This window comes from Stegostoma tigrinum, chromosome 16 (genome assembly GCF_030684315.1).
Source record: "Stegostoma tigrinum isolate sSteTig4 chromosome 16, sSteTig4.hap1, whole genome shotgun sequence".
Classification (NCBI taxonomy): Eukaryota; Metazoa; Chordata; class Chondrichthyes; order Orectolobiformes; family Stegostomatidae; genus Stegostoma; species Stegostoma tigrinum.
In genome coordinates, this window is record NC_081369.1 from 45229583 (window position 1) to 45255501 (window position 25919).

The following is a 25919-nucleotide window of genomic DNA, read 5'->3' on the forward strand; positions in this document are numbered from 1 at the left end:
AGAAGGAGCGCGCGTGAGCGTGAGAGAGAGAGAGAAGGAGCGCGCGTGAGCGTGTGAGAGAGAGAGAGAGAAGGAGCGTGCGTGAGCGTGAGAGAGAGAGAGAGAGAGAGAGAGAGAAGGAGCGTGCGTGAGCGTGAGAGAGAGAGAAGGAGCGTGCGTGAGCGTGAGAGAGAGAGAAGGAGCGCGCGTGAGCGTGAGAGAGAGAGAGAGAGAGAGAAGGAGCGCTCGTGAGCGTGAGAGAGAGAGAAGGAGCGCTCGTGAGCGTGAGAGAGAGAGATGGAGCGCGCGTGAGCGTGAGAGAGAGAGAGAGAGGAGCGCGCGTGAGCGTGAGAGAGAGAGAGAAGGAGCGCGCGTGAGAGAGAGAGAGAAGGAGCGCGCGTGAGAGAGAGAGAGAGAAGGAGCGCGCGTGAGCGTGAGAGAGAGAGAGAGAAGGACCGTGCTTGAGAGAGAGAGGAGGACACGCGTGAGAGAGGAGGAGCACGCGTCAGCGTGTGAGAGAGAGAAGGAGTGCACGTCAGCGTGAGAGAGAGAGAAGGAGCGCGCGTGAGCGTGAGAGAGAGAGAGAGAGAAAGAGCGCGCGTGAGCGTGAGAGAGAGAGAAGGAGCGCGCGTGAGCGTGAGAGAGAGAGAAGGAGCGCGCGTGAGCGTGAGAGAGAGAGAGAAGGAGCGCGCGTGAGCGTGAGAGAGAGAGAGAGAGAAGGAGCGTGCGTGAGCGTGAGAGAGAGAGAGAAGGAGCGCGCGTGAGCGTGAGAGAGAGAGAAGGAGCGCGCGTGAGCGTGAGAGAGAGAGAGAGAGAGAGAAGGAGCGCGCGTGAGCGTGAGAGAGAGAGAAGGAGCGCTCGTGAGCGTGAGAGAGAGAGAAGGAGCGCTCGTGAGCGTGAGAGAGAGAGAGGGAGAAGGAGCGCGCGTGAGCGTGAAAGAGAGAGAGTGAAGGAGCGCGCGTGAGAGAGAGAGAGAGAGAGAGAGAAGCAGCGTGAGAGAGAGAGAGAGAGAAGGAGCGTGCGTGAGAGAGAGAGAAGGAGCGCACGTGAGCGTGAGAGAGAGAGAAGGAGCGCGCATGTGCGTGAGAGAGAGAGAGAGAGAATGAGCGCGCTTGAGTGTGTGAGAGAGAGAGAGAGGAGCGCACGTGAGAGAGAGGTAGAGAGAGAGAGAGAAGGAGCGCGTGTGAGCGTGAGAGAGAGCGAGAAGGAGCGCGCGTGAGCGTGAGAGAGAGAGAAGGAGCGCGCGTGAGCGTGAGAGAGAGAGAGGAGCGCGCGTGAGCGTGAGAGAGAGAGAGAGAGAGAAGGAGTGAGCGTGAGAGAGAGAGAGAGAAGGAGCGCGTGTGAGCGTGAGAGAGAGAGGAGCACGCGAGAGAGAGAGAGAGAGAACGAGCGCGCTTGAGCGTGTGAGCGAGAGAGAGAGAGAGAAGGGGCGCGCGTGAGAGAGAGAGAAGGGGCGCGCGTGAGAGAGAGAGAAGGAGCGCGCGTGAGAGAGAGAGAGAAGGAGCGCACGTGAGAGAGAGAGGGAGAGAGAGAGAGAAGGAGCGCGTGAGAGAGAGAGAGAAGGAGCGCGTGAGAGAGAGAGAGGAGCGCGCGTGAGCGTGAGAGAGAGAGAGAGAGGAGCGCGCGTGAGCGTGAGAGAGAGAGAGAGAGAAGGAGCGCGCATGAGCGTGAGAGAGAGAGAGAGAAGGAGCGCGCGTGAGCGTGAGAGAGAGAGAGAGAAGGAGCGCGCGTGACCGTGAGAGAGAGAGAGGAGCGCGCGGGAGCGTGAGAGAGAGAGAGAGAAGGAGCGCGCGTGAGCGTGAGAGAGAGAGAGAGAAGGAGCGCGCGTGAGCGTGAGAGAGAGAGAGAGAAGGAGCGCGCGTGAGCGTGAGAGAGAGAGAGAGAAGGAGCGCGCGTGAGCGTGAGAGAGAGAGAGAGAAGGAGCGCGCGTGAGCGTGAGAGAGAGAGAGAGAAGGAGCGCGCGTGAGCGTGAGAGAGAGAGAGGAGCGCGCGTGAGCGTGAGAGAGAGAGAGAGAAGGAGCGCGCGTGAGAGAGAGAGAGAAGGAGCGCGCGTGAGCGTGAGAGAGAGAGAAGGAGCGCGCGTGAGAGAGAGAGAGAGAGAGAAGGACCGTGCTTGAGAGAGAGAGGAGGACACGCGTGAGAGAGGAGGAGCACGCGTGAGCATGTGAGAGAGAGAAGAAGCGCGCGTCAGCGTGAGAGAGAGAGAAGGAGCGCGCGTGAGAGAGAGAGAGAGAGAGAAGGAGCGCGCGTGAGCGTGAGAGAGAGAGAGAGAGAAGGAGCGCGCGTGAGCGTGAGAGAGAGAGTGAAGGAGCGCGCGTGAGAGAGAGAGAAGGAGCGCGCGTGAGCGTGAGAGAGAGAGAGAGAGAGGAGCGCGCGTGAGCGTGAGAGAGAGAGAGAGAAGGAGCGCGCGTGAGCGTGAGAGAGAGAGAGAAGGAGCGCGCGTGAGCGTGAGAGAGAGAGAGAGAAGGACCGTGCTTGAGAGAGAGAGGAGGACACGCGTGAGAGAGGAGGAGCACGCGTCAGCATGTGAGAGAGAGAAGGCGCGCGCGTGAGAGAGAGAGAAGGAGCGCGCGTGAGTGTGAGAGAGACAGAGAGAAGGACCGTGCTTGAGAGAGAGAGGAGCACACGCGTGAGAGAGGAGGAGCACGCGTCAGCATGTGAGAGAGAGAAGGAGCGCGCGTGAGCGTGAGAGAGAGAGAAGGAGCGCGCGTGAGAGAGCGAGAGAGAAGGAGCGCGCGAGCGTGAGAGAGAGAGAGAGAGAGAAGGAGCGCGCGAGCGTGAGAGAGAGAGAGAGAGAGAAGGAGCGTGCGGGAGCGTGAGAGAGAGAGAAGGTGCGCGCGTGAGCGTGAGAGAGAGAGAGAGAAGGAGCACGCGTGAGCGTGAGAGAGAGAGAGAGAGAGAAGGAGCGCGCGTGAGCGTGAGAGAGAGAGAAGGAGCGCGCGTGAGAGAGAGAGAGAGAGAGAAGGAGCGCGCGTGAGCGTGAGTGAGAGAGATGGAAGGAGCGCGCGTGAGCGTGTGAGAGAGAGAGAGAAGGAGCGCGCGTGAGCGTGTGAGAGAGAGAGAGAAGGAGCGCGCGTGAGCGTGAGAGAGAGAGAAGGAGCGCGCGTGAGCGTGAGAGAGAGAGAGAGAAGGAGCGAGCGTGAGAGAGAGAGAGAGAGAGAGAGAGAAGGAGCGTGCGTGAGCGTGAGAGAGAGAGAAGGAGCGTGCGTGAGCGTGAGAGAGAGAGAAGGAGCGCGCGTGAGCGTGAGAGAGAGAAAGAGAGAGAGAAGGAGCGCGCGTGAGCGTGAGAGAGAGAGAAGGAGCGCTCGTGAGCGTGAGAGAGAGAGAAGGAGCGCGCGTGAGCGTGAGAGAGAGAGAAGGAGCGCGCGTGAGCGTGAGAGAGAGAGAGAGAGAGAGAGGAGCGCGCGTGAGCGTGAGAGAGAGAGAGAAGGAGCGCGCGTGAGAGAGAGAGAGAAGGAGCGCGCGTGAGAGAGAGAGAGAGAAGGAGCGCGCGTGAGCGTGAGAGAGAGAGAGAGAAGGACCGTGCTTGAGAGAGAGAGGAGGACACGCGTGAGAGAGGAGGAGCACGCGTCAGCGTGTGAGAGAGAGAAGGAGTGCACGTCAGCGTGAGAGAGAGAGAAGGAGCGCGCGTGAGCGTGAGAGAGAGAGAGAGAGAAAGAGCGCGCGTGAGCGTGAGAGAGAGAGAAGGAGCGCGCGTGAGCGTGAGAGAGAGAGAAGGAGCGCGCGTGAGCGTGAGAGAGAGAGAGAAGGAGCGCGTGTGAGAGAGAGAGAGAGAAGGAGCGTGCGTGAGCGTGAGAGAGAGAGAGAGAGAGAAGGAGCGTGCGTGAGCGTGAGAGAGAGAGAAGGAGCGCGCGTGAGCGTGAGAGAGAGAGAAGGAGCGCTCGTGAGCGTGAGAGAGAGAGAAGGAGCGCGCGTGAGCGTGAGAGAGAGAGAGAGAGAGAAGGAGCGCGCGTGAGCGTGAAAGAGAGAGAGTGAAGGAGCGCGCGTGAGAGAGAGAGAGAGAGAGAGAAGCAGCGTGAGAGAGAGAGAGAGAGAAGGAGCGTGCGTGAGAGAGAGAGAAGGAGCGCACGTGAGCGTGAGAGAGAGAGAAGGAGCGCGCATGTGCGTGAGAGAGAGAGAGAGAGAATGAGCGCGCTTGAGTGTGTGAGAGAGAGAGATAGAGAAGGAGCGCACGTGAGAGAGAGAGGTAGAGAGAGAGAGAGAAGGAGCGCGCGTGAGCGTGAGAGAGAGAGAGAGAAGGAGCGCGCGTGAGCGTGAGAGAGAAGGAGCGCGCGTGAGAGAGAGAGAGAGAAGGAGTGAGCGTGAGAGAGAGAGAGAGAAGGAGCGCGTGTGAGCGTGAGAGAGAGAGAGAGAGAAAGAGCGCGCGTGAGCGTGAGAGAGAGAGAAGGAGCGCGCGTGAGCGTGAGAGAGAGAGAGGAGCGCGCGTGAGCGTGAGAGAGAGAGAAGGAGCGCGCGTGAGAGAGAGAGAGAGAAGGAGTGAGCGTGAGAGAGAGAGAGAGAAGGAGCGCGTGTGAGCGTGAGAGAGAGAGGAGCACGCGAGAGAGAGAGAGAGAGAGAACGAGCGCGCTTGAGCGTGTGAGCGAGAGAGAGAGAGAGAGAGAGAAGGGGCGCGCGTGAGAGAGAGAGAAGGAGCGCGCGTGAGAGAGAGAGAGAAGGAGCGCACGTGAGAGAGAGAGGGAGAGAGAGAGAGAAGGAGCGCGTGAGAGAGAGAGAGAAGGAGCGCGCGTGAGAGAGAGAGAGAGAGAGGAGCGCGCGTGAGCGTGAGAGAGAGAGAGAGAGAAGGAGCGCGCGTGAGCGTGAGAGAGAGAGAGAGAAGGAGCGCGCGTGAGCGTGAGAGAGAGAGAGAGAAGGAGCGCGCGTGACCGTGAGAGAGAGAGAGGAGCGCGCGGGAGCGTGAGAGAGAGAGAGAGAGAGAAGGAGCGCGCGTGAGCGTGAGAGAGAGAAGGAGCGCGCGTGAGCGTGAGAGAGAGAGAGAGAAGGAGCGCGCGTGAGCGTGAGAGAGAGAGAGAGAAGGAGCGCGCGTGAGCGTGAGAGAGAGAGAGAGAAGGAGCGCGCGTGAGCGTGAGAGAGAGAGAGAGAAGGAGCGCGCGTGAGCGTGAGAGAGAGAGAGAGAAGGAGCGCGCGTGAGCGTGAGAGAGAGAGAGGAGCGCGCGTGAGCGTGAGAGAGAGAGAGAGAAGGAGCGCGCGTGAGAGAGAGAGAGAAGGAGCGCGCGTGAGCGTGAGAGAGAGAGAAGGAGCGCGCGTGAGAGAGAGAGAGAGAGAAGGACCGTGCTTGAGAGAGAGAGGAGGACACGCGTGAGAGAGGAGGAGCACGCGTGAGCATGTGAGAGAGAGAAGAAGCGCGCGTCAGCGTGAGAGAGAGAGAAGGAGCGCGCGTGAGAGAGAGAGAGAGAGAGAGAAGGAGCGCGCGTGAGCGTGAGAGAGAGAGAGAGAGAGAAGGAGCGCGCGTGAGCGTGAGAGAGAGAGAGTGAAGGAGCGCGCGTGAGCGTGAGAGAGACAGAAGGTGCGCGAGTGAGAGAGAGAGAGAGGAGCGCGCGTGAGCGTGAGAGAGAGAGAGAGAGAGGAGCGCGCGTGAGCGTGAGAGAGAGAGAGAAGGAGCGCGCGTGAGCGTGAGAGAGAGAGAGAGAAGGAGCGCGCGTGAGCGTGAGAGAGAGAGAGAGAAGGACCGTGCTTGAGAGAGAGAGGAGGACACGCGTGAGAGAGGAGGAGCACGCGTCAGCATGTGAGAGAGAGAAGGAGCGCGCGTGAGAGAGAGAGAAGGAGCGCGCGTGAGCGTGAGAGAGAGAGAGACAAGGACCGTGCTTGAGAGAGAGAGGAGCACACGCGTGAGAGAGGAGGACCACGCGTCAGCATGTGAGAGAGAGAAGGAGCGCGTGTGAGCGTGAGAGAGAGAGAAGGAGCGCGCGTGAGAGAGCGAGAGAGAAGGAGCGCGCGAGCGTGAGAGAGAGAGAGAGAGAGAAGGAGCGCGCGTGAGCGTGAGAGAAAGGTGCGCGCGTGAGCGTGAGAGAGAGAGAGAGAGAGAAGGAGCACGCGTGAGCGTGAGAGAGAGAGAGAGAAGGAGCGCGCGTGAGCGTGAGAGAGAGAGAAGGAGCGCGCGTGAGAGAGAGAGAGAGAGAGAAGGAGCGCGCGTGAGCGTGAGAGAGAGAGAGAAGGAGCACGCGTGAGAGAGAGAGAAGGAGCACGCGTGAGAGAGAGAGAAGGAGCGCACGTGAGCGTGAGAGAGAGAGGAGCGCACGTGAGAGAGAGAGAGAGAAGGAGCGCGCGTGAGAGAGAGAGAAGGAGCGCGCGTGAGCGTGAGAGAGAAAGAAGGAGCGCACGTGAGCGTGAGAGAGAGAAGGAGCGCGCGTGAGAGAGAGAGGAGCGGGCGTGAGAGAGAGAGAAGGAGCGCGCATGTGCGTGAGAGAGAGAGAAGGAGCGCGCATGTGCGTGAGAGAGAGAGAGAGAAGGAGCGCGCATGTGCGTGAGAGAGAGAGAGAGAAGGAGCGCGCTTGAGCGTGTGAGAGAGAGAGAGAGAGAGAGAGAGAAGGGGCGCGCGTGAGAGAGAGAGAGAGAAGGAGCGCACGTGAGAGAGAGAGGTAGAGAGAGAGAGAGAAGGAGCGCGCGTGAGTGAGAGAGAGAGAAGGAGCGCGCGTGAGCGTGAGAGAGAGAGAGAAGGAGCGCGCGTGAGCGTGTGAGAGAGAGAGAGAGAGAGAGGAGCGCGCGTGAGCGTGAGAGAGAGAGAGGTGTGCGCGTGAGCGTGAGAGAGAGAGAGAGAGAGAAGGAGCGCGTGTGAGCGTGAGAGAGAGAGAGAGAAGGAGTGAGCGTGAGAGAGAGAGAGGAAGAGCGCGCGTGAGCGTGAGAGAGAGAGAGAGAAGGAGCGTGCATGAGCGTGAGAGAGAGAGAAGGAGCGCGCGTGAGCGTCAGAGAGAGAGAGAGGAGTGCGCGTGAGCGTGAGAGAGAGAGAGAGAAGGAGCGCGCGTGAGCGTGAGAGAGAGAGAGAGAGAGAGAAGGAGTGTGCGTGAGAGAGAGAGGAGCGGGCGTGAGAGAGAGAGAAGGAGCGCGCGTGAGCGTGAGAGAGAGAGAAGGAGCGCGCGTGAGCGTGAGAGAGAGAAGGAGCGCGCGTGAGAGAGAGAGAAGGAGCGCGCGTGAGAGAGAGAGGAGCGGGCGTGAGAGAGAGAGAAGGAGCGTGCATGTGCGTGAGAGAGAGAGAAGGAGCGCGCATGTGCGTGAGAGAGAGAGAGAAGGAGCGCGCTTGAGCGTGTGAGAGAGAGAGAGAGAGAGAGAGAGAAGGGGCGCGCGTGAGAGAGAGAGAGAGAAGGAGCGCACGTGAGAGAGAGGTAGAGAGAGAGAGAGAAGGAGCGCGCGTGAGCGTGAGAGAGAGAGAGAAGGAGCGCGCGTGAGCGTGTGAGAGAGAGAGAGAGAGAGAGAGGAGCGCGCGTGAGAGAGAGAGAGGAGTGCGCGTGAGCGTGAGAGAGAGAGAGAGAAGGAGCGCGTGTGAGCGTGAGAGAGAGAGAGAGAAGGAGTGAGCGTGAGAGAGAGAGAGAGAAGGAGCGCGCGTGAGCGTGAGAGAGAGAGAGAGGAGCGCGCGTGAGCGTGAGAGAGAGAGGAGCGCACGCGAGAGAGAGAGAACGAGCGCGCTTGAGCGTGTGAGAGAGAGAGAGAGAGAGAAGGGCCGCACGTGAGAGAGAGAGAGAGAAGGAGCGCACGGGAGAGAGAGAGAGAGAGAAGGAGCGCACGTTAGCGTGAGAGAGAGAATGAGCGCGCGTGAGCGAGAGAGAGAGAGAGAGAAGGAGCGCGCGTGAGCGTGAGAGAGATGGAGCGCGCGTGAGCGTGAGAGAGAGAGAGAGAGGAGCGCGCGTGAGCGTGAGAGAGAGAGAGAGAAGGAGCGCGCGTGAGCGTGAGAGAGAGAGAGAGAGAGAGAAGGAGCGCGCGTGAGAGAGAGAGAAGGAGCGCGCGTGAGCGTGAGAGAGAGAGAGAGAAGGAGCGCACGGGAGAGAGAGAGAGAGAGAAGGAGCGCACGTGAGCGTGAGAGAGAGAATGAGCGCGCGTGAGCGAGAGAGAGAGAGAGAGAGAAGGAGCGCGCGTGAGCGTGAGAGAGATGGAGCGCGCGTGAGCGTGAGAGAGTGAGAGAGAGGAGCGCGCGTGAGCGTGAGAGAGAGAGAGAAGGAGCGCGTGAGCGTGAGAGAGAGAGAGAGAGGAGCGAGCGTGAGAGAGAGAGAGAAGGAGCGCACGTGAGCGTGAGAGAGAGAGAGAAGGAGCGCGCGTGAGCGTGAGAGAGAGAGAGAAGGAGCGCGCGTGAGAGAGAGAGAGAAGGAGCGCGCGTGAGCGTGAGAGAGAGAGAGAGAGAAGGACCGTGCTTGAGAGAGAGAGGAGGACACGCGTGAGAGAGGAGGAGCACGCGTCAGCATGTGAGAGAGAGAAGGAGCGCGCATCAGCGTGAGAGAGAGAGAAGGAGCGCGCGTGAGAGAGAGAGAGAGAAGGAGCGCGCGAGCGTGAGAGAGAGAAGGAGCGCGCGTGAGTGAGAGAGAAGGAGCGCGCGTGAGCGTGAGAGAGAGAAGGAGCGCGCGTGAGAGAGAGAGGAGCGGGCGTGAGAGAGAGAGAAGGAGCGCGCGTGAGCGTGAGAGAGAGAGAGAAGGAGCGCGCGTGAGCGTGAGAGAGAGAGAGAAGGAGCGCGCGTGAGTGTGAGAGAGAGAGAGAAGGAGCGCGTGTGAGAGAGAGAGAGAGAGAGAAGGAGCGCGCGTGAGCGTGAGAGAGAGAGAGAGAGAAGGAGCGTGCGTGAGCGTGAGAGAGAGAGAAGGAGCGTGCGTGAGCGTGAGAGAGAGAGAAGGAGCGCGCGTGAGCGTGAGAGAGAGAGAGAGAGAGAGAAGGAGCGCGCGTGAGCGTGAGAGAGAGAGAGAGAGAGAGAAGGAGCGTGCATGAGCGTGAGAGAGAGAGAGAGAGAAGGAGCGTGCGTGAGCGTGAGAGAGAGAGAAGGAGCGCGCGTGAGCGTGAGAGAGAGACAAAGAGCGCGCGTGAGCGTGAGAGAGAGAGAAGGAGCGCTCGTGAGCGTGAGAGAGAGAGAAGGAGCGCGCGTGAGCGTGAAAGAGAGAGAGTGAAGGAGCGCGCGTGAGAGAGAGAGAGAGAGAGAGAGAAGCAGCATGAGAGAGAGAGAGAGAGAGAAGGAGCGCGCGTGAGAGAGAGAGAAGGAGCGCATGTGAGCATTTGAGAGAGAGCAGCGCACGTGAGCGTTTGAGAGAGAGGAGCGCACGTGAGAGAGAGAGAAGGAGCGCGCGTGAGAGAGAGAGAAGGAGCGCACGTGAGCGTGAGAGAGAGAGAAGGAGCGCGCATGTGCGTGAGAGAGAGAGAGAGAGAATGAGCGCGCTTGAGTGTGTGAGAGAGCGAGAGAGAGAGAGAAGGGGCGCGCGTGAGAGAGAGAGAGAGAAGGAGCGCACGTGAGAGAGAGAGGTAGAGAGAGAGAGAGAGAGAAGGAGCGCGCGTGAGCGTGAGAGAGAGAGAGAGAGAGAAGGAGCGCACGTGAGAGAGAGAGGTAGAGAGAGAGAAGGAGCGCGCGTGAGCGTGAGAGAGAGAGAGAGAGAGAAGGAGCGCGCGTGAGCGTGAGAGAGAGAGAGAGAGAGAAGGAGCGCGCGTGAGCGTGAGAGAGAGAGAGGAGCCCGCGTGATCGTGAGAGAGAGAGAGAGAGGAGCGCGCGTGAGCGTGAGAGAGAGAGAGAGAGAGAGAAGGAGCGCGCGTGAGCGTGAGAGAGAGAGAGAAGGAGCGCGCGTGAGAGAGAGAGAGAGAGAGAGACGGACCGCTCGTGAGCGTGAGAGAGAGAGAGAAGGAGCGCGCGTGAGCGTGAGAGAGAGAGAGAAGGAGCGCGCGTGAGCGTGAAAGAGAGAGAGTGAAGGAGCGCGCGTGAGAGAGAGAGAAGGAGCGCTCGTGAGCGTGAGAGAGAGAGAAAAGGAGCGCGCGTGAGCGTGAGAGGGAGAGAAGGAGCGTGCGTGAGAGAGAGAGAAGGAGCGCGCGTGAGAGAGAGAGAGAAGGAGCGCGCGTGAGCGTGAGAGAGAGAGAAGGAGCGCTCGTGAGTGTGAGAGAGAGAGAGAAGGAGCGCGCGTAAGCGTGAGAGAGAGAGAAGGAGCGCGCGTGAGCGTGAAAGAGAGAGAGTGAAGGAGCGCGCGTGAGCGTGAGAGAGAGAGAGAGAAGGAGCGCGCGTGAGCGTGTGAGAGAGAGAGAGAGAGAGAGAAGGAGCGCGCGTGAGCGTGAGAGAGAGAGAGAAGGAGCGCGCGTGAGCGTGAGAGAGAGAGAGAGAAGGAGCGCGCGTGAGCGTGAAAGAGAGAGAGTGAAGGAGCGCGCGTGAGAGAGAGAGAAGGAGCGCTCGTGAGCGTGAGAGAGAGAGAGAGAAGGAGCGCGCGTGAGCGTGTGAGAGAGAGAGAGAGAGACGGACCGCTCGTGAGCGTGAGAGAGAGAGAGAAGGAGCGCGCGTGAGCGTGAGAGAGAGAGAGAAGGAGCGCGCGTGAGCGTGAAAGAGAGAGAGTGAAGGAGCGCGCGTGAGAGAGAGAGAAGGAGCGCTCGTGAGCGTGAGAGAGAGAGAGAAGGAGCGCGCGTGAGCGTGAGAGGGAGCGAAGGAGCGTGCGTGAGAGAGAGAGAAGGAGCGCGCGTGAGCGTGAGAGAGAGAGAGAAGGAGCGCGCGTGAGCGTGAGAGAGAGAGGAGCGCTCGTGAGTGTGAGAGAGAGAGAGAAGGAGCGCGCGTAAGCGTGAGAGAGAGAGAAGGAGCGCGCGTGAGCGTGAAAGAGAGAGAGTGAAGGAGCGCGCGTGAGCGTGAGAGAGAGAGAGAGAAGGAGCGCGCGTGGGCGTGAGAGAGACAGAGAGAAGGAGCACGCGTGAGCGTGAGAGAGAGAGAAGGAGCGCGCGAGAGAGAGAGAGAGAGAGAGAGAAGGAGCGCGCGTGAGATAGAGAGAGAGAAGGACCGTGCTTGAGAGAGAGAGGAGGACACGCGTCAGCGTGTGAGAGAGAGAAGGAGCGCGCATCAGCATGAGAGAGAGAGAAGTATCGTGCGTGAGTGTGAGAGAGAGAGAAGGAGCGCGCGTGAGAGAGAGAGAGAGAGACAGAGAAGGAGCGCGTGTGAGAGAGAGAGAGACAGAAGGAGCGCGCTTGAGCGTGAGAGAGAGAGAGAGAGAGAAGGAGCGCGCGTGAGTGTGCGAGAGAGAGAAGGAGCGCGCGTGAGCGTGAGAGAGAGAGAGAGAAGGAGCGCGCGTGAGAGAGAGAGAGAGAAGGAGCGCGCGTGAGCGTGAGAGAGAGAGAGAGAAGGAGCGCGCGTGAGCGTGAGAGAGAGAGAGAGGAGCGCGCGTGAGCGTGAGAGAGAGAGAGGGAGAAGGAGCGCGCGTGAGAGAGAGAGAGAAGGAGCGCGCGTGAGCATGAGAGAGAGAGAGAGAAGGAGCGCGCGTGAGCGTGAGAGAGAGAGAGAGGAGCGCACGTAAGTGTGAGAGCGAGAGAGAGAGAGAAGGAGCGCGCGTGAGAGAGAGAGAGACGGATGGAGCGCGCACGAGAGAGAGAGAGAGAGAGACGGATGGAGCGCACGCGCGTGCGTGCGAGAGAGAGAGACAGAGACAGAGAGACGGATGGAGCGTGCGTGCGCGAGAGAGAGAGGGACGGATGGAGCGCGCGCGCGCGCGAGAGAGGGGGACGGATGGAGCATGCGCGCGTGAGAGAGAGAGAAAGAGAGAGAGAAGGAGCGCGCGTTGTTTGTGTGTGTGTGAGAGAGAGCATGTTTGTGTGCGGGAGGGAGGATGGATGGGTGTGCGAGAGAGCATGTTTGTGTGCACGAGGGAGGATGGATGGGTGTACGAGAGAGCATGTTTGTGTGCGCGAGGGAGGATGGATGGGTGTGTGAGAGAGCATGTTTGTGTGCGTGTGAGAGAGAGGAGTGCGCGTGAGAGAGAGAGAGAAGGAGCGCACGTGTGCGTGAGAGAGAGAGAGAGAGAGAAGGAGCGCGCCTGAGCGTGAGAGCGAGAGAGAGAGAGAAGGAGCGCGCATGAGCGTGAGAGAGAGAGACGGATGGAGCGGGCATGCGAGAGAGAGAGAGCGAGACGGATGGAGCGCGCGCGCGAGAGAGAGAGAGACGGATGGACCGCGCGCACACACGTGCGAGAGAGAGAGACAGAGAGAGAGGGACGGATGGAGCATGCGCGCGTGAGAGAGAGAGAAAGAGAGAGAGAAGGAGCGCGCGTTGTTTGTGTGTGTGAGAGAGAACATTTTTGTGTGTGGGAGGGAGGATGGATGGGTGTGAGAGAGAGCATGTTTGTGTGCACGAGGGAGGATGGATGGGTGTGTGAAGGAGCATGTTTGTGTGCGGCAGGGAGGATGGATGGGTGTGTGAGAGAGCATGTTTGTGTGCGTGAGAGAGAGAGGAGTGCGCGTGAGAGCGAGAGAGAAGGAGCGCATGTGTGCGTGAGAGAGAGAGAGAGAGAGAAGGAGCGCGCGTGAGCGTGTGTGTGAGAGAGAGACGGTTCGAGCGCGCGAGAGAGAGAGTAGGAGCGCGCATGAGCGTGTGTGTGTGTGTGAGTGAGATAGAGAGAGAGAGAAGAAGTGCGTGCGAGAGAGAGAGAGACGGATGGAGCGCGCGCGCAAGAGAGAGAGAGAGAGAGAGGGAGACGGATGGAGCATGCGAGCACGAGAGTGAGAAGGAGAGCGCGTTGTTTGTGTGTGTGAGAGAGAGCATGTTTATGTGTGGGAGGGAGGATGGATGGGTGTGTGAGAGCATGTTTGTGTGCGGGACTGAGGATGGATGGGTGTGTGAGAGAGCACGTTTGTGTGCGGGAGGGAGGATGGATGGGTGTGTGAGACAGCATGTTATGTGCGGGAGGGAGGATGGATGGGTGTGTGAGAGAGCAGTTTGTGTGCATGTGAGAGAGAAGGAGCGCGTGTGAGAGAGAGAGAGAAGGAGCGCGCGCGAGCGTGAGAGGGAAGGAGCGCGCGCGAGCGTGAGAGAGAAGGAACGCGCGCGAGCGTGAGAGAGAGAGGAGCGCGCGTGAGCGTGTGTGAGGGAGAGAGAGAGAGAAGGAGCGTGCATGCGCGAGAGAGCGTGAGAGAGAGAGAGAGAGAGTAGGAGCGTGTGTGTGAGAGAGAGAGAGAAGGAATGCGCGCAAGAGAGAGAGACGGAAGGAGCGTGCACGCGAGAGAGAGAGACGGAAGAAGCGCGAGCGCGAGAGAGAGAGAGAGAGGAGCGCGCGTGAGCGTGTGTGAGGGAGAGAGAGAGAGGAGCGTGCGTGCGCGAGAGAGCGTGAGAGAGAGAGAGAGAGTAGGAGCGTGTGTGTGAGAGAGAGAGAGAAGGAATGCGCGCAAGAGAGAGAGACGGAAGGAGCGTGCACGCGAGAGAGAGAGACGGAAGGAGCGCGAGAGAGAGAGAGAGAGACGGATGGAGCGCGCGCGCGAGAGAGAGAGAGAGAGAGACACGGATGGAGCGCGCGCGTGCGAGAGAGAGAGGAGCGCGCGTGAGCGTGAGAGAGAGAGAGAGAAGGAGCGTGCGTGAGAGAGAGAGAGAAGGAGCGCGCGTGAGAGAGAGAGAGAAGGAGCGCGCGTGAGCGTGAGAGAGAGAGAGAGACAGAGAAGGAGCGCGCGTGAGAGAGAGAGAGACAGAGAAGGAGCGCGTGTGAGAGAGAGAGAGACAGAGAAGGAGCGTGCTTGAACGTGAGAGAGAGAGGAGTGAGCGTGAGAGAGAGAGAAGGAGCGCGCCTGAGCGTGAGAGAGAGAGAGGGAGAAGGAGCGTGCGTGAGCGTGAGAGAGAGAGAGAGAAGGAGCGTGCGTGAGCGTGAGAGAGAGAGAGGGAGAAGGAGCGCGCGTGAGCGTGAGAGAGAGAGAGAGGAGCGCACGTGAGTGAGAGCGAGAGAGAGAGAGAAAGAGCGCGCGTGAGAGAGAGAGAGAAGGAGCGCGCGTGAACGTGAGAGAGAGAAGGAGCGCGCGTGAACGTGAGAGAGAGAAGGAGCGCGCGTGAGCGTGAGAGAGAGAGAAGGAGCGCGCGTGAGCTTGAGAGAGAGAGGAGCGCGCGTGAACGTGAGAGAGAGAGAGAAGGAGCGCGCGTGAGCGAGAGAGAGGAGCGTGCGTGAGCATGAGAGAGAGAGAGAGAGAGAGAAGGAGCGCGCGTGAGCGTGAGAGAGAGAGAGAGGAGCGCACGTGAGTGTGAGAGCGAGGGAGAAAGAGCGCGCGTGAGAGAGAGAAGGACCGCGCGCGAGCGTGAGAGAGACGAAAGGAGCGCGCGTGAGCGTGTGTGAGAGAGAGAGAGGAGTGCGCGAGAGAGAGAGAGACGAATGGAGCGCGAGAGAGAGAGAGAGAGAGTAGGAGCGCGCGTGAGCGTGTGTGAGAGAGAGAGAGAGAATGAGTGCGCGTGAGAGAGAGACGGATGGAGCACGCACGCGAGAGAGAGAGAGAGAGAGAGAGAGAGAGAGAGACGGATGGAGCGCGAGAGAGTGAGAGACGGATGGAGCACGAGAGAGAGAGTAGGAGTGTGTGTGAGAGAGAGAGAGAAGGAATGCGCGCGAGAGAGAGAGACGGAAGGAGCGCGCGCGAGGGAGAGAGAGAGACGGATGGAGCGCGCGTGCGCGAGAGAGAGAGACGGATGGAGCGCGCACTAGAGAGAGACGGATGGAGCACGCACGCGCGCGTGCGAGAGAGAGAGACAGAGACAGAGAGACGGATGGAGCGTGTGTGTGTGAGAGAGAGAGAGAGAGAGATGGACGGATGGAGCGCGCGCGAGAGAGAGGGACGGATGGAGCATGCGCGCGTGAGAGAGAGAGAAAGAGAGAGAGACGGAGCGCGCATTGTTTGTGTATGTGTGCGAGAGAGCATGTTTGTGTGTGGGATGGAGGATGGATGGGTGTACGAGAGAGCATGTTTGTGTGCGCGAGGGAGGATGGATGGGTGTGTGAGAGAGCATGTTTGTGTGCGCGAGGGAGGATGGATGGGTGTGTGAGAGAGCATGCTTGTGTGCGTGAGAGAGAGAGAGAGAAGGAGCGCACGTGTGCGTGAGAGAGAGAGAGAGAAGGAGCGCACGTGTGCGTGAGAGAGAGAGAGAGAAGGAGCGCGCGTGCGTGAGAGAGAGAGAAGGAGCGCGCGCGCGCGTGCGTGAGAGAGAGGAGCACGCACGCGCGTGCGTGAAAGAGAGAGAGAAGGAGCGCGCGCGCGCGTGAAAGAGATGGAGCGCACACATGCGTGTGAGAGAGAGAAGGAGCGCGCGCGTGCATGTGAGAGAGAGAAGGAGCGGCGCGTGCGTGAGAGAGAGAAATGGAGCGCGCATGCGTGAGAGAGAGAGAAGGAGCGCGCGCGCGCGTGCGTGAGAGAGAGAGAAGGAGCGCGCGCGCGTGCGTGAGAGAGAGAGAAGGAGTGCGCGCGTGCGTGAGAGAGAGAGAAGGAGCGCGCGCGTGCTTGTGAGAGAGAGAAGGAACGCGCGCGTGCGTGTGAGAGAGAGAAGGAACGCGCGCGTGCGTGTGAGAGAGAGATGGAGCGCACGCGTGCGTGTGAGAGAGAGAAGGAGCGCGCGTTGTTTGTGTGTTTGTGAGTGAGAGCATGTTTCTGTGTGGGAGGGAGGATGGATGGGTGTGTGAGAGAGCATATTTGTGTGCGGGAGGGAGGGGGTGTGTGCGTGTGCGTGTGTGTGTGTGTCTGTGAGCACTTACGAGAGAGAGAGAAGGAGCGTGTGCGTGTAAGAGGGAGAAGGTCAGCGCGTGTGCATGTGAGAGAGAGGAGAGCGCGTGTGCGTGTGAGAGAGAGAAGGAGAGCGTGCATGTGTGAGAGAGAAGGAGAGCCTGCGTGTGTATGAGAGAAGGAGAGCGTGGTCGTGTGTGTGAGATAATGCGAGCATGGTTGTGTGTGTGTGTGCGCGTGAGAGGGAGAGAAGGAGCGCACGCGTGCGTGAGAGAGAGAGAGAAGGAGCGCGCGCGTGCATGTGAGAGAGAGAAGGAGCACGCGCGTGCGTGTGTGTGAGAGAGAGATGGAGCGCGCGCGTGCGTGTGAGAGAGAGTAGGAGCGCGCACGTGCATGTGAGAGAGAGAAGGAGCGGCGCGTGCGTGAGAGAGAGAGAAGGAGTGCGCGCGCACGCGTGAGAGAGAGAGGAGTGCGCGCACGCGTGAGAGAGAAAGAAGGAGCGCCTGCGTGCGTGAGAGAGAGAGAAGGAGCGCGCGCACGCGTGAGAGAGAGAGGAGCGCGCGCGCACGCGTGAGAGAGAGAGAAGGAGCGCGCGTTGTTTGTGTGTTTGTGAGTGAGAGCATGTTTGTGTGCGGGAGGGAGGGGGTGTGTGCGTGTGTGTGTGTGTGTGTGTGTGTGAGCACTTACGAGAGAGAGAGAGAAGGAGCGTGTGCGTGTAAGAGGGAGAAGGTCAGCGCGTGTGCATGTGAGAGAGAGGAGAGCGCGTGTGCGTGTGAGAGAGAGAAGGAGAGCGTGCATGTGTGAGAAAGAAGGAGAGCCTGCGTGTGTATGAGAGAAGGAGAGCGTGGTCGTGTGTGTGAGATAAGGCGAGCACGGTTGTGTGTGTGTGTGCGCGTGAGAGGGAGAGAAGGAGCGCACGCGTGCGTGAGAGAGAGAGAGAAGGAGCGCGCGCGTGCATGTGAGAGAGAGAAGGAGCGCGCGCGTGCGTGTGTGTGTGAGAGAGAGATGGAGCGCGCGCGTGCGTGTGAGAGAGAGTAGGAGCACGCACGTGCATGTGAGAGAGAGAAGGAGCGGCGCGTGCGTGAGAGAGAGAGAAGGAGTGCGCGCACGCGTGAGAGAGAGAGCGCGCGCGCACGCGTGAGAGAGAGAGAAGGAGCGCCTGCGTGCGTGTGAGAGAGAAGGAGCGCGCGCGTGCGTGAGAGAGAGAACGAGCGCACGTTGTTTGTGTGTTTGTGAGTGAGAGCATGTTTGTGTGCGGGAGGGAGGATGGATGGGTGTGTGAGAGAGCATGTTTGTGTGCGGGAGGGAGAGTGTGTGTGTGTGTGTGTGTGTGTGTGTGTGTGTGTGTGTGTGTGTGTGTGTGTGAGCAGTTCCGAGAGAGAGAGAGAGGAGCGTGTGCGTGTAAGAGGGAGAAGGTCAGCGCGTGAGAGAGAGAAGGAGAGCGTGCGTGTGTGTGTGTGTGAGAGAGAGAGAGAGAGGAGAGAGCACTTGTGTGTGAGAGAAGGAGAGACGTGTGCGTGTGTGAGAGAAGGAGAGAACGTGTGCGTGTGAGGGAGAGAAGGGGGAGAGAGAGAAGGAGAGAATGCGCGTGTGTGAGGGAGAGAGGGGGAGAGCGCGTGTGTGTGTGGGAGAGAAGGGGAGAGCACGTGCGTGTGAGGGAGAGAAGGAGAGTGCACGTGCATGTGAGGGAGAGAAGGGGAGAGCGCGTGCGTGTGAGGGAGAGAAGGGGAGAGCGCGTGCGTGTGAGGGAGAGAAGGGGAAAGCGCATGCATGTGTGAGCGATTGCGTGTGTGTGAGCATGTGTGCGTGTGTGTCTGAGAAAACATGTTTGTGTATGTGTGCGTGTGTGTGTGTGTGTGTGTGTGTGTGAGAGAGAGAGAGAGAGAGAGAGAGAGAGCCAGCACGTGTGTGTGTGTGTGTGAGAGAGAGAGAGAGAGAGAGAGAGCCAGCACATGTGTGTGTGTGTATGTGTGAAAGCTTGTTTGTGTGTGTGTGTGTGTGTGTGTGTGTGTGTGTGTGTGTGTGAGAGAGAGAGAGAGAGAGAGAGAGAGATAGATAGAGAGCGTGTTTGTGTGCAAGAGAAAAAGAAAATATCGTGGGGGGTTGCGGGGTGACTTGTGCAGCGACATGAACCTAAGATTATGGTTGAGTCCTCATTGACGCCAAAGTTGGCTGCAAGCCTCTGCTCGGTGACTCTGCTCTGATGTGTATCCTGAAGTCCACCTTGCATGGTGTTTACCCAAAAGTCCAGAGCCGAATGTCCTTGACTGCTGAAGTCTTCTCCCACTGTCTGACGATTGTTGCACGGTGACCATTCATTTGTTACCACAGCATATTATGGTTTTGCTAACGTACCATGTCCTTGGGGCATCCTTGCCTGCAGCATATGAAATAGACAACGTTGTCTGAGTCACATGAGTATCTGCCAGTGCGCACAGTGGGATGGTAGTGCCCACGTCGACGATCTGACATGTCTTGCAGAGGTTGCCATTACAGGGTTGTGTGATATTGTGGTGGATGTTGTCCTTAAGGCTGGGTAGTTTGTTTTGAACAATGGTCTGTTTCAGGTTTGGTGAGTATTTGGAGGCAAGAAGTGGAGGCGTGGGGAAGATCTTGGTGAGATGCCCATCATCACCAACAATGTGTTGAAGGCTGCAAAGATCTTGGCATAGTTTCTCCGTTCCCAGGAAGTACTTGACAACAAAAGATACCCTATCGGTTGTGTCCGGTGTCTGTCTTCTGAGGATGTCTTATGGCTTTTCACTGTGGCTCATCAGAACTGGCAAACTATCAGTCAAAGATCGTATCCCTTTCCCACGAGGGCGAGCTTCAACATCTTCAGGTGTCTGTTGTGTTCCTCCTCATCTGTTGAGATCCTGTGTATGCATAGGGCTTGTCCGTAGGCGATGGCTTTTTTTGATATGTTTAGGGTGGAAGCTGTCCTTGATGGAGATGCATGTGTCAAAGAACGAGACTGATTCTAAAGCATAGTCTGTGGTAAGTCTGATGGTGGGATGAAACTTGTTGATATTGCTGTGTAGTTGTGTCAGTAATTCCTCACAAGGAGTCCAAAGGAAGAAAATGTTGTCAATGTATCTGGTGTATGGCATTGGTCAGAGGTCCTGCACAGCAATATAGCCTTGTTTGAATATATGCATGAAAATGTTGGCATACCAGGTATGAATCTGATCCCCATGGCTGATCCATGTGTCTGGATGAAGAACTGGTTGTTGAAGGTGAAGACGTTGTTGTTGTGGATGACGCAAATGAGTTGTAGGATGGCGTCTCAAAATTGGCAGATGTTAGTAATCAGTACTGAGACTGTTGTGGTGATGCTGGTGTAGAGTGCCGAAAGTGCCATTGTGATGAGGAATCCTCCACCTTCGACTGGTCCATGGGTGCTGAGTTTCTGTAGGAAATTTGTAGTGTTGTGACAGAAATTGAGGGTTCTTTGTACAATGGGTTTCTTGATGCCCCCTCGACATAGCCAGAGAGTTCTTGCACAGGATCCCATCGCCTGACGTGATGGGACATCCGGGTGTGTTAGTTTTGTGCATCTTCGGAAGGCAGTAGAAATCCTCCTACATGAGAACTATGTGGGATAAGACTGCATAGGATATTCTGAAGGTCTGGATCAAAAGCCTTGATCAGCCTGTTGAGTTCACGGCTGTGCTCTTTGGTTGGATCAGCAGATAGTTGGCTCTTGTGTTCCTCGTTGTTCAGCTGTTGTTACACTTATGTGTAGTAGTCTGTTCTATGCTTTATGCTGATGTCCCCTCTCTTGTTTGCTGGTTTGATGACAATGTTGTGATTGGTGTTGAGAGCACGGATGGCAGTGCGTTATGCCTGGGTAACATTTTGCGCTACCTTGTGAGTGCGGCTGATGAATCTGGCATTCACGCATTTCCTGATGGTTTGAGTATACATGTCAAAACTAGGGCAGTGGCCTTCCACACAGGTCCAGTTCGACTCCTCTTTGGTCGCTCCACCATTGATCTATCTGGCAACTGCTCTGGTTCGCTGGTTGTCTCATTTGGCTCACTGCTGACATCTTGGAAGAATTCCTGGAGTCTCATTCATCTGATGAATCCCTCTGTGTCTGCTGCAAGACCAGTGGGGACCATTTTGGTGGTGGGGCAGAAACTGAGACCTCAGCTGAGATCTTCGATTTTGTCCATTTGAACCATGTGGTCAGATAGGTTGACAATGAATTTCCCCCCGGTCGCACCATTTCACCTGTGATACTGGGAATACTTGGTTACTGTGGGTGATGCCAAACTTCTCCAGTTTCTTGTTCTTGATGTGCATATAGGTGGTGTAGTTCCGTTGCCTTGTCTGCTTAGCAGTGTCTTGTAATTTTCTGCTGTATCTTATGTGCAAGCTGATTAAAGCCAACCTGACTCCAGGTTAAAACACAGACAGATTCTAAACAAGGCCTCAGACCCAAAATGCATTGTCTGACCCGAGATGTCACCTCTTGTACACACTATTAAAACCTTTAGTTATCTTGTGGCAATGGCTTCAAAGAATTTCTGGGATTTGCATTTTAGGCACTCAAAACCTGCATCTCCTTTCTAACTCATTAAAGATTTAACAGGAGGGAGTCAGCCAGCCATTTTAGGTTTATTCAATACCTTTGCATCAGTTGCGTGATCATTTGATAGTTTCCTTGTAAATTCTGTGTCTTTCTTTCACTACACCAGAGGAAGGAGCAACGTTCCGAAAGCTTGTGTTTTCAAATAAACCAGCTGGACTGTAATGTGGTGTCACGTGAATTTGAGCTTGTCCGACTCAGTCCAACACCAGTACCTCCGCACCATCGTAACTCAGAGCTGGGTAAGGTTTCACAGATGTGTGCATCTTGATGATGATAATCATACCTGTGAAACTAATGAAAGCTGTTGTCAAAGATAATAAAATGTGAAGCTGGATGAACACAACAGGCCCAGCAGCATCTCAGGAGCACAAAAGCTGACGTTTCGGGCCTAGACCCTTCATCAGAGGTTCCCATTATCACTGATACAATTTTAACCTCACTGCGAAGCCTCTTCCAGGGATGCCTAACCTGAAGAAGTTACCCTCCTCCCTCTGGACCAACCTCAGGGAATCTCTCTCCCACTGCAACTCTCTTGTAGCTCTGATGAAGGGTCTAGGCCCGAAACATTCGCTTTTGTGCTCCTGAGATGCTGCTGGGCCTGCTGTGTTCATCCAGCCTCACACTTTATCTTGGATTCTCCAGCATCTGCAGTTCCCATTATCACTGACACAAAGCTGTTGTCAAATCTGACTTTCAGCCACCCTGTGTGAGTAAAAAAAATGTGAATAGTGTAGCAGCATTGTGGTGCATACCAACAGCAGGTAATGCAGATATTTTTTGCTGTGTAAGATGAACCTTTGTTTTATTGACTATATGAAGTTTATCTTACTTGATTTGCCTGTTCATTTCTGTTTAATTTGTGTAGCTTCTGATTCATGTTAAAATAAGTGCTGCAAAAGCTGAAAGGTTGTTGGCAGTTTTTTCATTTAGGGGTCAATTAATTGTTTTTTGTTTACGGGTTCTACCATGTACTTTGTAATCGTAATATGCATAACTAAATTAGAATATTTGGCATTGCGCGTTAACCAGATATTGTAACTCTTGCCACATTTAAACAGCGGTTGGATATTCACTTATGTTACTATAACTTCCACGGTAATGAATCAAGAGCTGGAAAGTTAGATGAATGCAATTAGATCTTTGTGCCTGACAAGACACAGAGGGCTAAATGGCCCAGTGTGTTGTCAGTGTCTGTCCTTTCTGATTGGCTGGAAGTATTTTTATTTAACATTCTTGTCTCTCAATTTGTTTGTTACAGATAGGCTACTGTCCTTGTGTATTCTTGCCTTTGAACCTCTCAACACTCCAACTGGAAAAGATCAGTGTTTGGCCAGCATTGAGGAAGCTTTGTTCCGGCCTATCTGGATGTTCCTTTTGGCTCTGTTTAGGTAATGTATTACATATAAATTTTACAAGGAATGGAGATCTGAATTTTTAATTTGGTAGAGAAAAGTTATATTTGCAGTCGACAGCATTTTTTTTAAGTTTGAAAGTAGAGTTGGATGTGGTTACAAAATTGTTCCAGATTAAAATACCATGTACTGATGCTTTCTATAGAAGTTGTAGAATGACTTTTTGATTGGTTGAAAAATAATCACAGTAACATATACACTGAAAGCATGACCAAAGCAGCTGGCCTTGGGAAGAGGAGGCCCCACAGAGAACCAGACTCCTCTCCAGCTCCTGACTTCCTGATCTTTCCCCACCTTCTTATCCCACTTTGCTTCACAACCTGCCCTCACTTAGCTGAGGCCTGTATCCTGCCGTAATTCTGGGCCTCTGATTGGACGCCTTACTAACTGCTACCCCTCAACTGCAGGCCTCTGTTTAGCCGGCACCTTTTGTCATCCTAGTTATGAAGTTTGCATGCTTGGTAGGTGCTGGCAAAGCAGCCTTGGCAGGTTGCTGCATTTCAGGTTGTAGACAGTACACATCGGAACAACAGTGTGCCACTTGTTCAACTCCCTTCTGATTGACTTACTATTATGAGAAGTGTCTAATGGACTAAACTCTCCTTTGAATTCCAAATGGAATTGCTTATGAATCTCAAAATCTGTGGGTGCTGTATACTGCTTACATTTTGGTCACTAAGAAATAGCACCAGCTGTCATTTTGATCTGCTTAGCTTGCGATGTTCCAAAAATATCAAAAAAAAGTGTAAGGGAGAATTTTAACTTGTATTCAATGTCAGGTGTTAATATTTTCAAAGTCTCAGACCTGACTTCAACCTGGATTTAACAAAAACTGAACAAGGAAGCGGGTTGTTAGTTTAAATGTTTGACTTAAATTGCTTTGCAGGAGTAACATTGGACATCCAGGTTCTTGGAAATCAGGAAACTTAAGGGATGGATAGAAGATAGCTTTGGGTTGAATTTGGGTGCATCTACATCACTTGTGCTCCACTGCCACCCACCCTTACCCCAGCCCCCTAGGTTATAGACAAGTCAGACTTGTTCCTATAGCAGACTGTGGATTCTTCTCCGCCTGTAGAGAAGCCACATCAATCAGTCAGATGGACTGCTGTGCAGGGATCCTGCCAAGCAAAAGATGTTGCATGCTTTTGAAGTTAAAACTACACTGCATGAGAGAAAACATGAAGTTCTGGATTTCCTATTAACACTCAAGACAAAGCTCAAAATACATTGGCTCCTTCCTTGAATAGTGTGAGAAGCAAAGGAGATTCAGCATTCACAGTTGATAAATGTGTATTCACTGTTTTCTTTCAGAAAAGTGAATGTACAGAGGGAAGTAGCTCTTGAAAAGAGCATGAAATTGTACAAGAATGCCATCCCAGCAGATATTGGTGTTCCAGCTAAGCTTTTCCCCAAGGAATCTGCTTCGAATGATTCCTACCCTTATGAAGTGGCGGTGCAGGAGTTAAGGTTAATAACCAAAGAATACTGTCCACAAAAGAAACTGGAATGTATTGGTGAGCATTGACTATATTTAATAAAATTAATGGAATTTGATTCTGTTACTGAATAGCTCCCCATGTGGTAGTTAAATCAGATTGATCTTGCCATTGTCTGTGTTCGGCATTCACTAATGTTTTCACTTTGATCCTTTGAAAATGCAAATTTGCAGTTTGAATAATATTTGCTGAATTTCGAAGAATTCTGAAAATCGCCAACAAAACCACAAAGTGCTAAAAGCACTCAGCGATACAACGCTGTCTGAGGGAATCAGTTAACAAGACATTTTGTGGATTCAGCAGATAGGAGAAGGGAAAAAAAAACACATCCTTCATAAGAACTCAGAAATCTTGTAGATCAATAGGACAAAATAAAGACGAATGAGTAAAGCACGCGGAACACACAGGGAAAGGAATAGAGTGATAGTACTTAAATGGAAAACGGGAGATAGTTGAACAAGTGTGATGAGAGAAAGTTGGGAAATAAAAGACATTTATAGAACATGATGAATAAAGGGCTGAGAGGTAATGATGTATAAGGGAAATATGAGAGACAAATTTTAGTGGTCTGCTTTTAATTGTTTATCAATTGACTATATAGTTCAAGTGATGGTCATTAATTAGAGAACTCAATTGCAGGAATATCTAGGAGTAGGTTGAAACTGTGGTTGTTGAGTTCACAATATATAGTGTGGCTCTGTAAATAAAAGCTTGCGCATAATGCATATATAAAAAATTGACTCCAGTTCTATCTTTCAGCAAGTGGCTGTAGGCAAAATAAGCATATAATTCACTTTTTTTAAAAAACACTGGGCACCAGGGAAGAGATTAAAAAAAAAGTTTCCACAAGTCATTGACATTAATTGAACTTGTTTTGCTTCTCCTGAAGGGTAAATTAAAGACATATGTGGTAGCATATTTCTCTGTCAGTGACTGTTACAGAGGTAAACTATCCCTTATCCTTCTCAAGATAATAAAATGTGAGGCTGGATGAACACAGCAGGCCAAACAGCATCTCAGGAGCACAAAAGCCGACGTTTCGGGCCTAGACCCTTCATCAGAGGTCTCTGATGAAGGGTCGAGGCCCGAAACGTCGGCTTTTGTGCTCCTGAGATGCTGCTTGGCCTGCTGTGTTCATCCAGCCTCACATTTTATTATCTTGGAATCTCCAGCATCTGCAGTTCCCATTATCCCTTATCCTTCTCAATCTGTCTGCAATCTTTGTCATTGACCCCACCACTTTCTTCCAGCATGTCTGCACTATTGCCCAGCAGGATGAAACTACTTTCATCTGGTTCCATTCATATCTAGCCAGTTGAAGTCAATCACCTACACCGATAGCTTGGGTGATTCCCACCTACCACTTCTCCTTTGGAGTCTGATCCCTTCTTTTTCTCATCCCAATGCAGTCCTTGGCATTCTCAGCCAAAAATACAGCATCAGTTTCCACGTATATGCTGATGACAGCCTGCTTCTCCTTACCACCACCCTTCTTAGCCATTATCTTTCTGTAGTTTATCAGACTGCTTATCCAGTATCCAGTACTGGATGAGCAAAAATTTACTCCAAAACTTTATTGGGAAGCTAGTAGTCATTGGGCTATGCTTTGCTACATGCTTTTGCCCTGACCTCAGACAGGAAAGCAGGCCTAGAGTGCACGCTTGCTGGCAGTGAGACCAGTTTGGCGATTTTCCTATTTGGTTACCGGTGGATCTACCATTCAGAGAGCTGACAACTGTGAAGCCTCAGCAGTCCTACTGGGAGACGTAAGTACACCTAAGTTAAGCCAAAGATCTCCAAGAGCCTCAACACAAAGGTATCCTTTGACAGCTCAGTAAAAGGTAACATGTAAGCAGATGAGGTCAATAAACCTTGCAGGGTCAATGGAGAACCTCTATAGGTGAGGGTTGGGACTGCATGGCTGCTTTTTCTGCCTCCCACTGCCCCACCCTCTGCTTCCACAAAGCTGGTAGCCTTCCACATGGAAGGAGGTTGATCCATTGTCAGCAACTTGTTGAGCATCTGTCAGTTGGAGGCCCAAAAATTGCCCGTCCTTATCCACCCTTGGAAGTTTCCCCAGAAGATGACAGCAGTCTCAAGTTGTTTCTCTCTATCGAGTTTTGAGAAGATTTGTAGGATGAGGAAGGACACCACTTTGATTGGGACAACACATCCATCCTAGGACAAACCAAACAGAGACACGCACGAGAATTCCTAGAAGCATGGCATTCCAACTGGAACTCCATCAACAAACACATTGATTTGGAGCCCATCTACCATCCTCTGAGAAAAAGAACAGGAAATGACATCATCAACCCAAGGAAACTGAAACCGATAAATAGAAAGCAAGACATAAGACCAGCGCTTCACGGGAGGCTCACTGATGATGTTACCTAGAATGGTGACGAAACATCTGGAAACAAACCTTGTTTCTCTCTATGTCTACAGCACCATTAAAACAGTTGCTTTCCACTATGTAACAGTACCTGACTGTGCCCCAGATCACCTCATCTGTTATTGAATCCTTCATTTATACTGTGATTGCAATGGATGATGCTGGACCATCTTCTTCCTTCTGTACACTTGACATCATCCAAAACACTGTACATGTTCTAATTTGGACAATTAAGCAATATCTCAATTTTAAAATCCTTACCCTTTTTGTTGCAAATCTCCTCTTGGCCCCTCAATATTTATGAAAGTTCTTCCAAACTCTTAAACCCTCAATTCCTGTTCTCAACTCTGGCCTCCTGTAAACCTCTAATCTGCTGTTGCCATTGATAGCAGCACCTTCAGGTACCAAATCACTTGAATTCCAACCCAAATCGTGCTTCCCTTCAT

The 25919-nt window shown here is 54.6% G+C and overlaps 1 protein-coding gene across 3 annotated transcripts in view; it reads left to right on the plus strand.

The window, feature by feature from the left end:
- Positions 1-25919, plus strand: part of vps9d1 (VPS9 domain containing 1) — a 151458-nt gene that overhangs the window by 97554 nt on the left and 27985 nt on the right. For all 3 annotated transcript variants that reach the window (XR_009446807.1, XM_048546935.2, XM_048546936.2), the window contains exons 11-12: positions 21426-21555; positions 22894-23096. Coding sequence is in view for 2 of the 3 variants with exons in the window: in XM_048546935.2 (XP_048402892.1) it covers positions 21426-21555; positions 22894-23096 (333 nt within the window). In the remaining variant the exon portion in view is untranslated. The remainder of the gene's footprint in view (positions 1-21425; positions 21556-22893; positions 23097-25919) is intronic.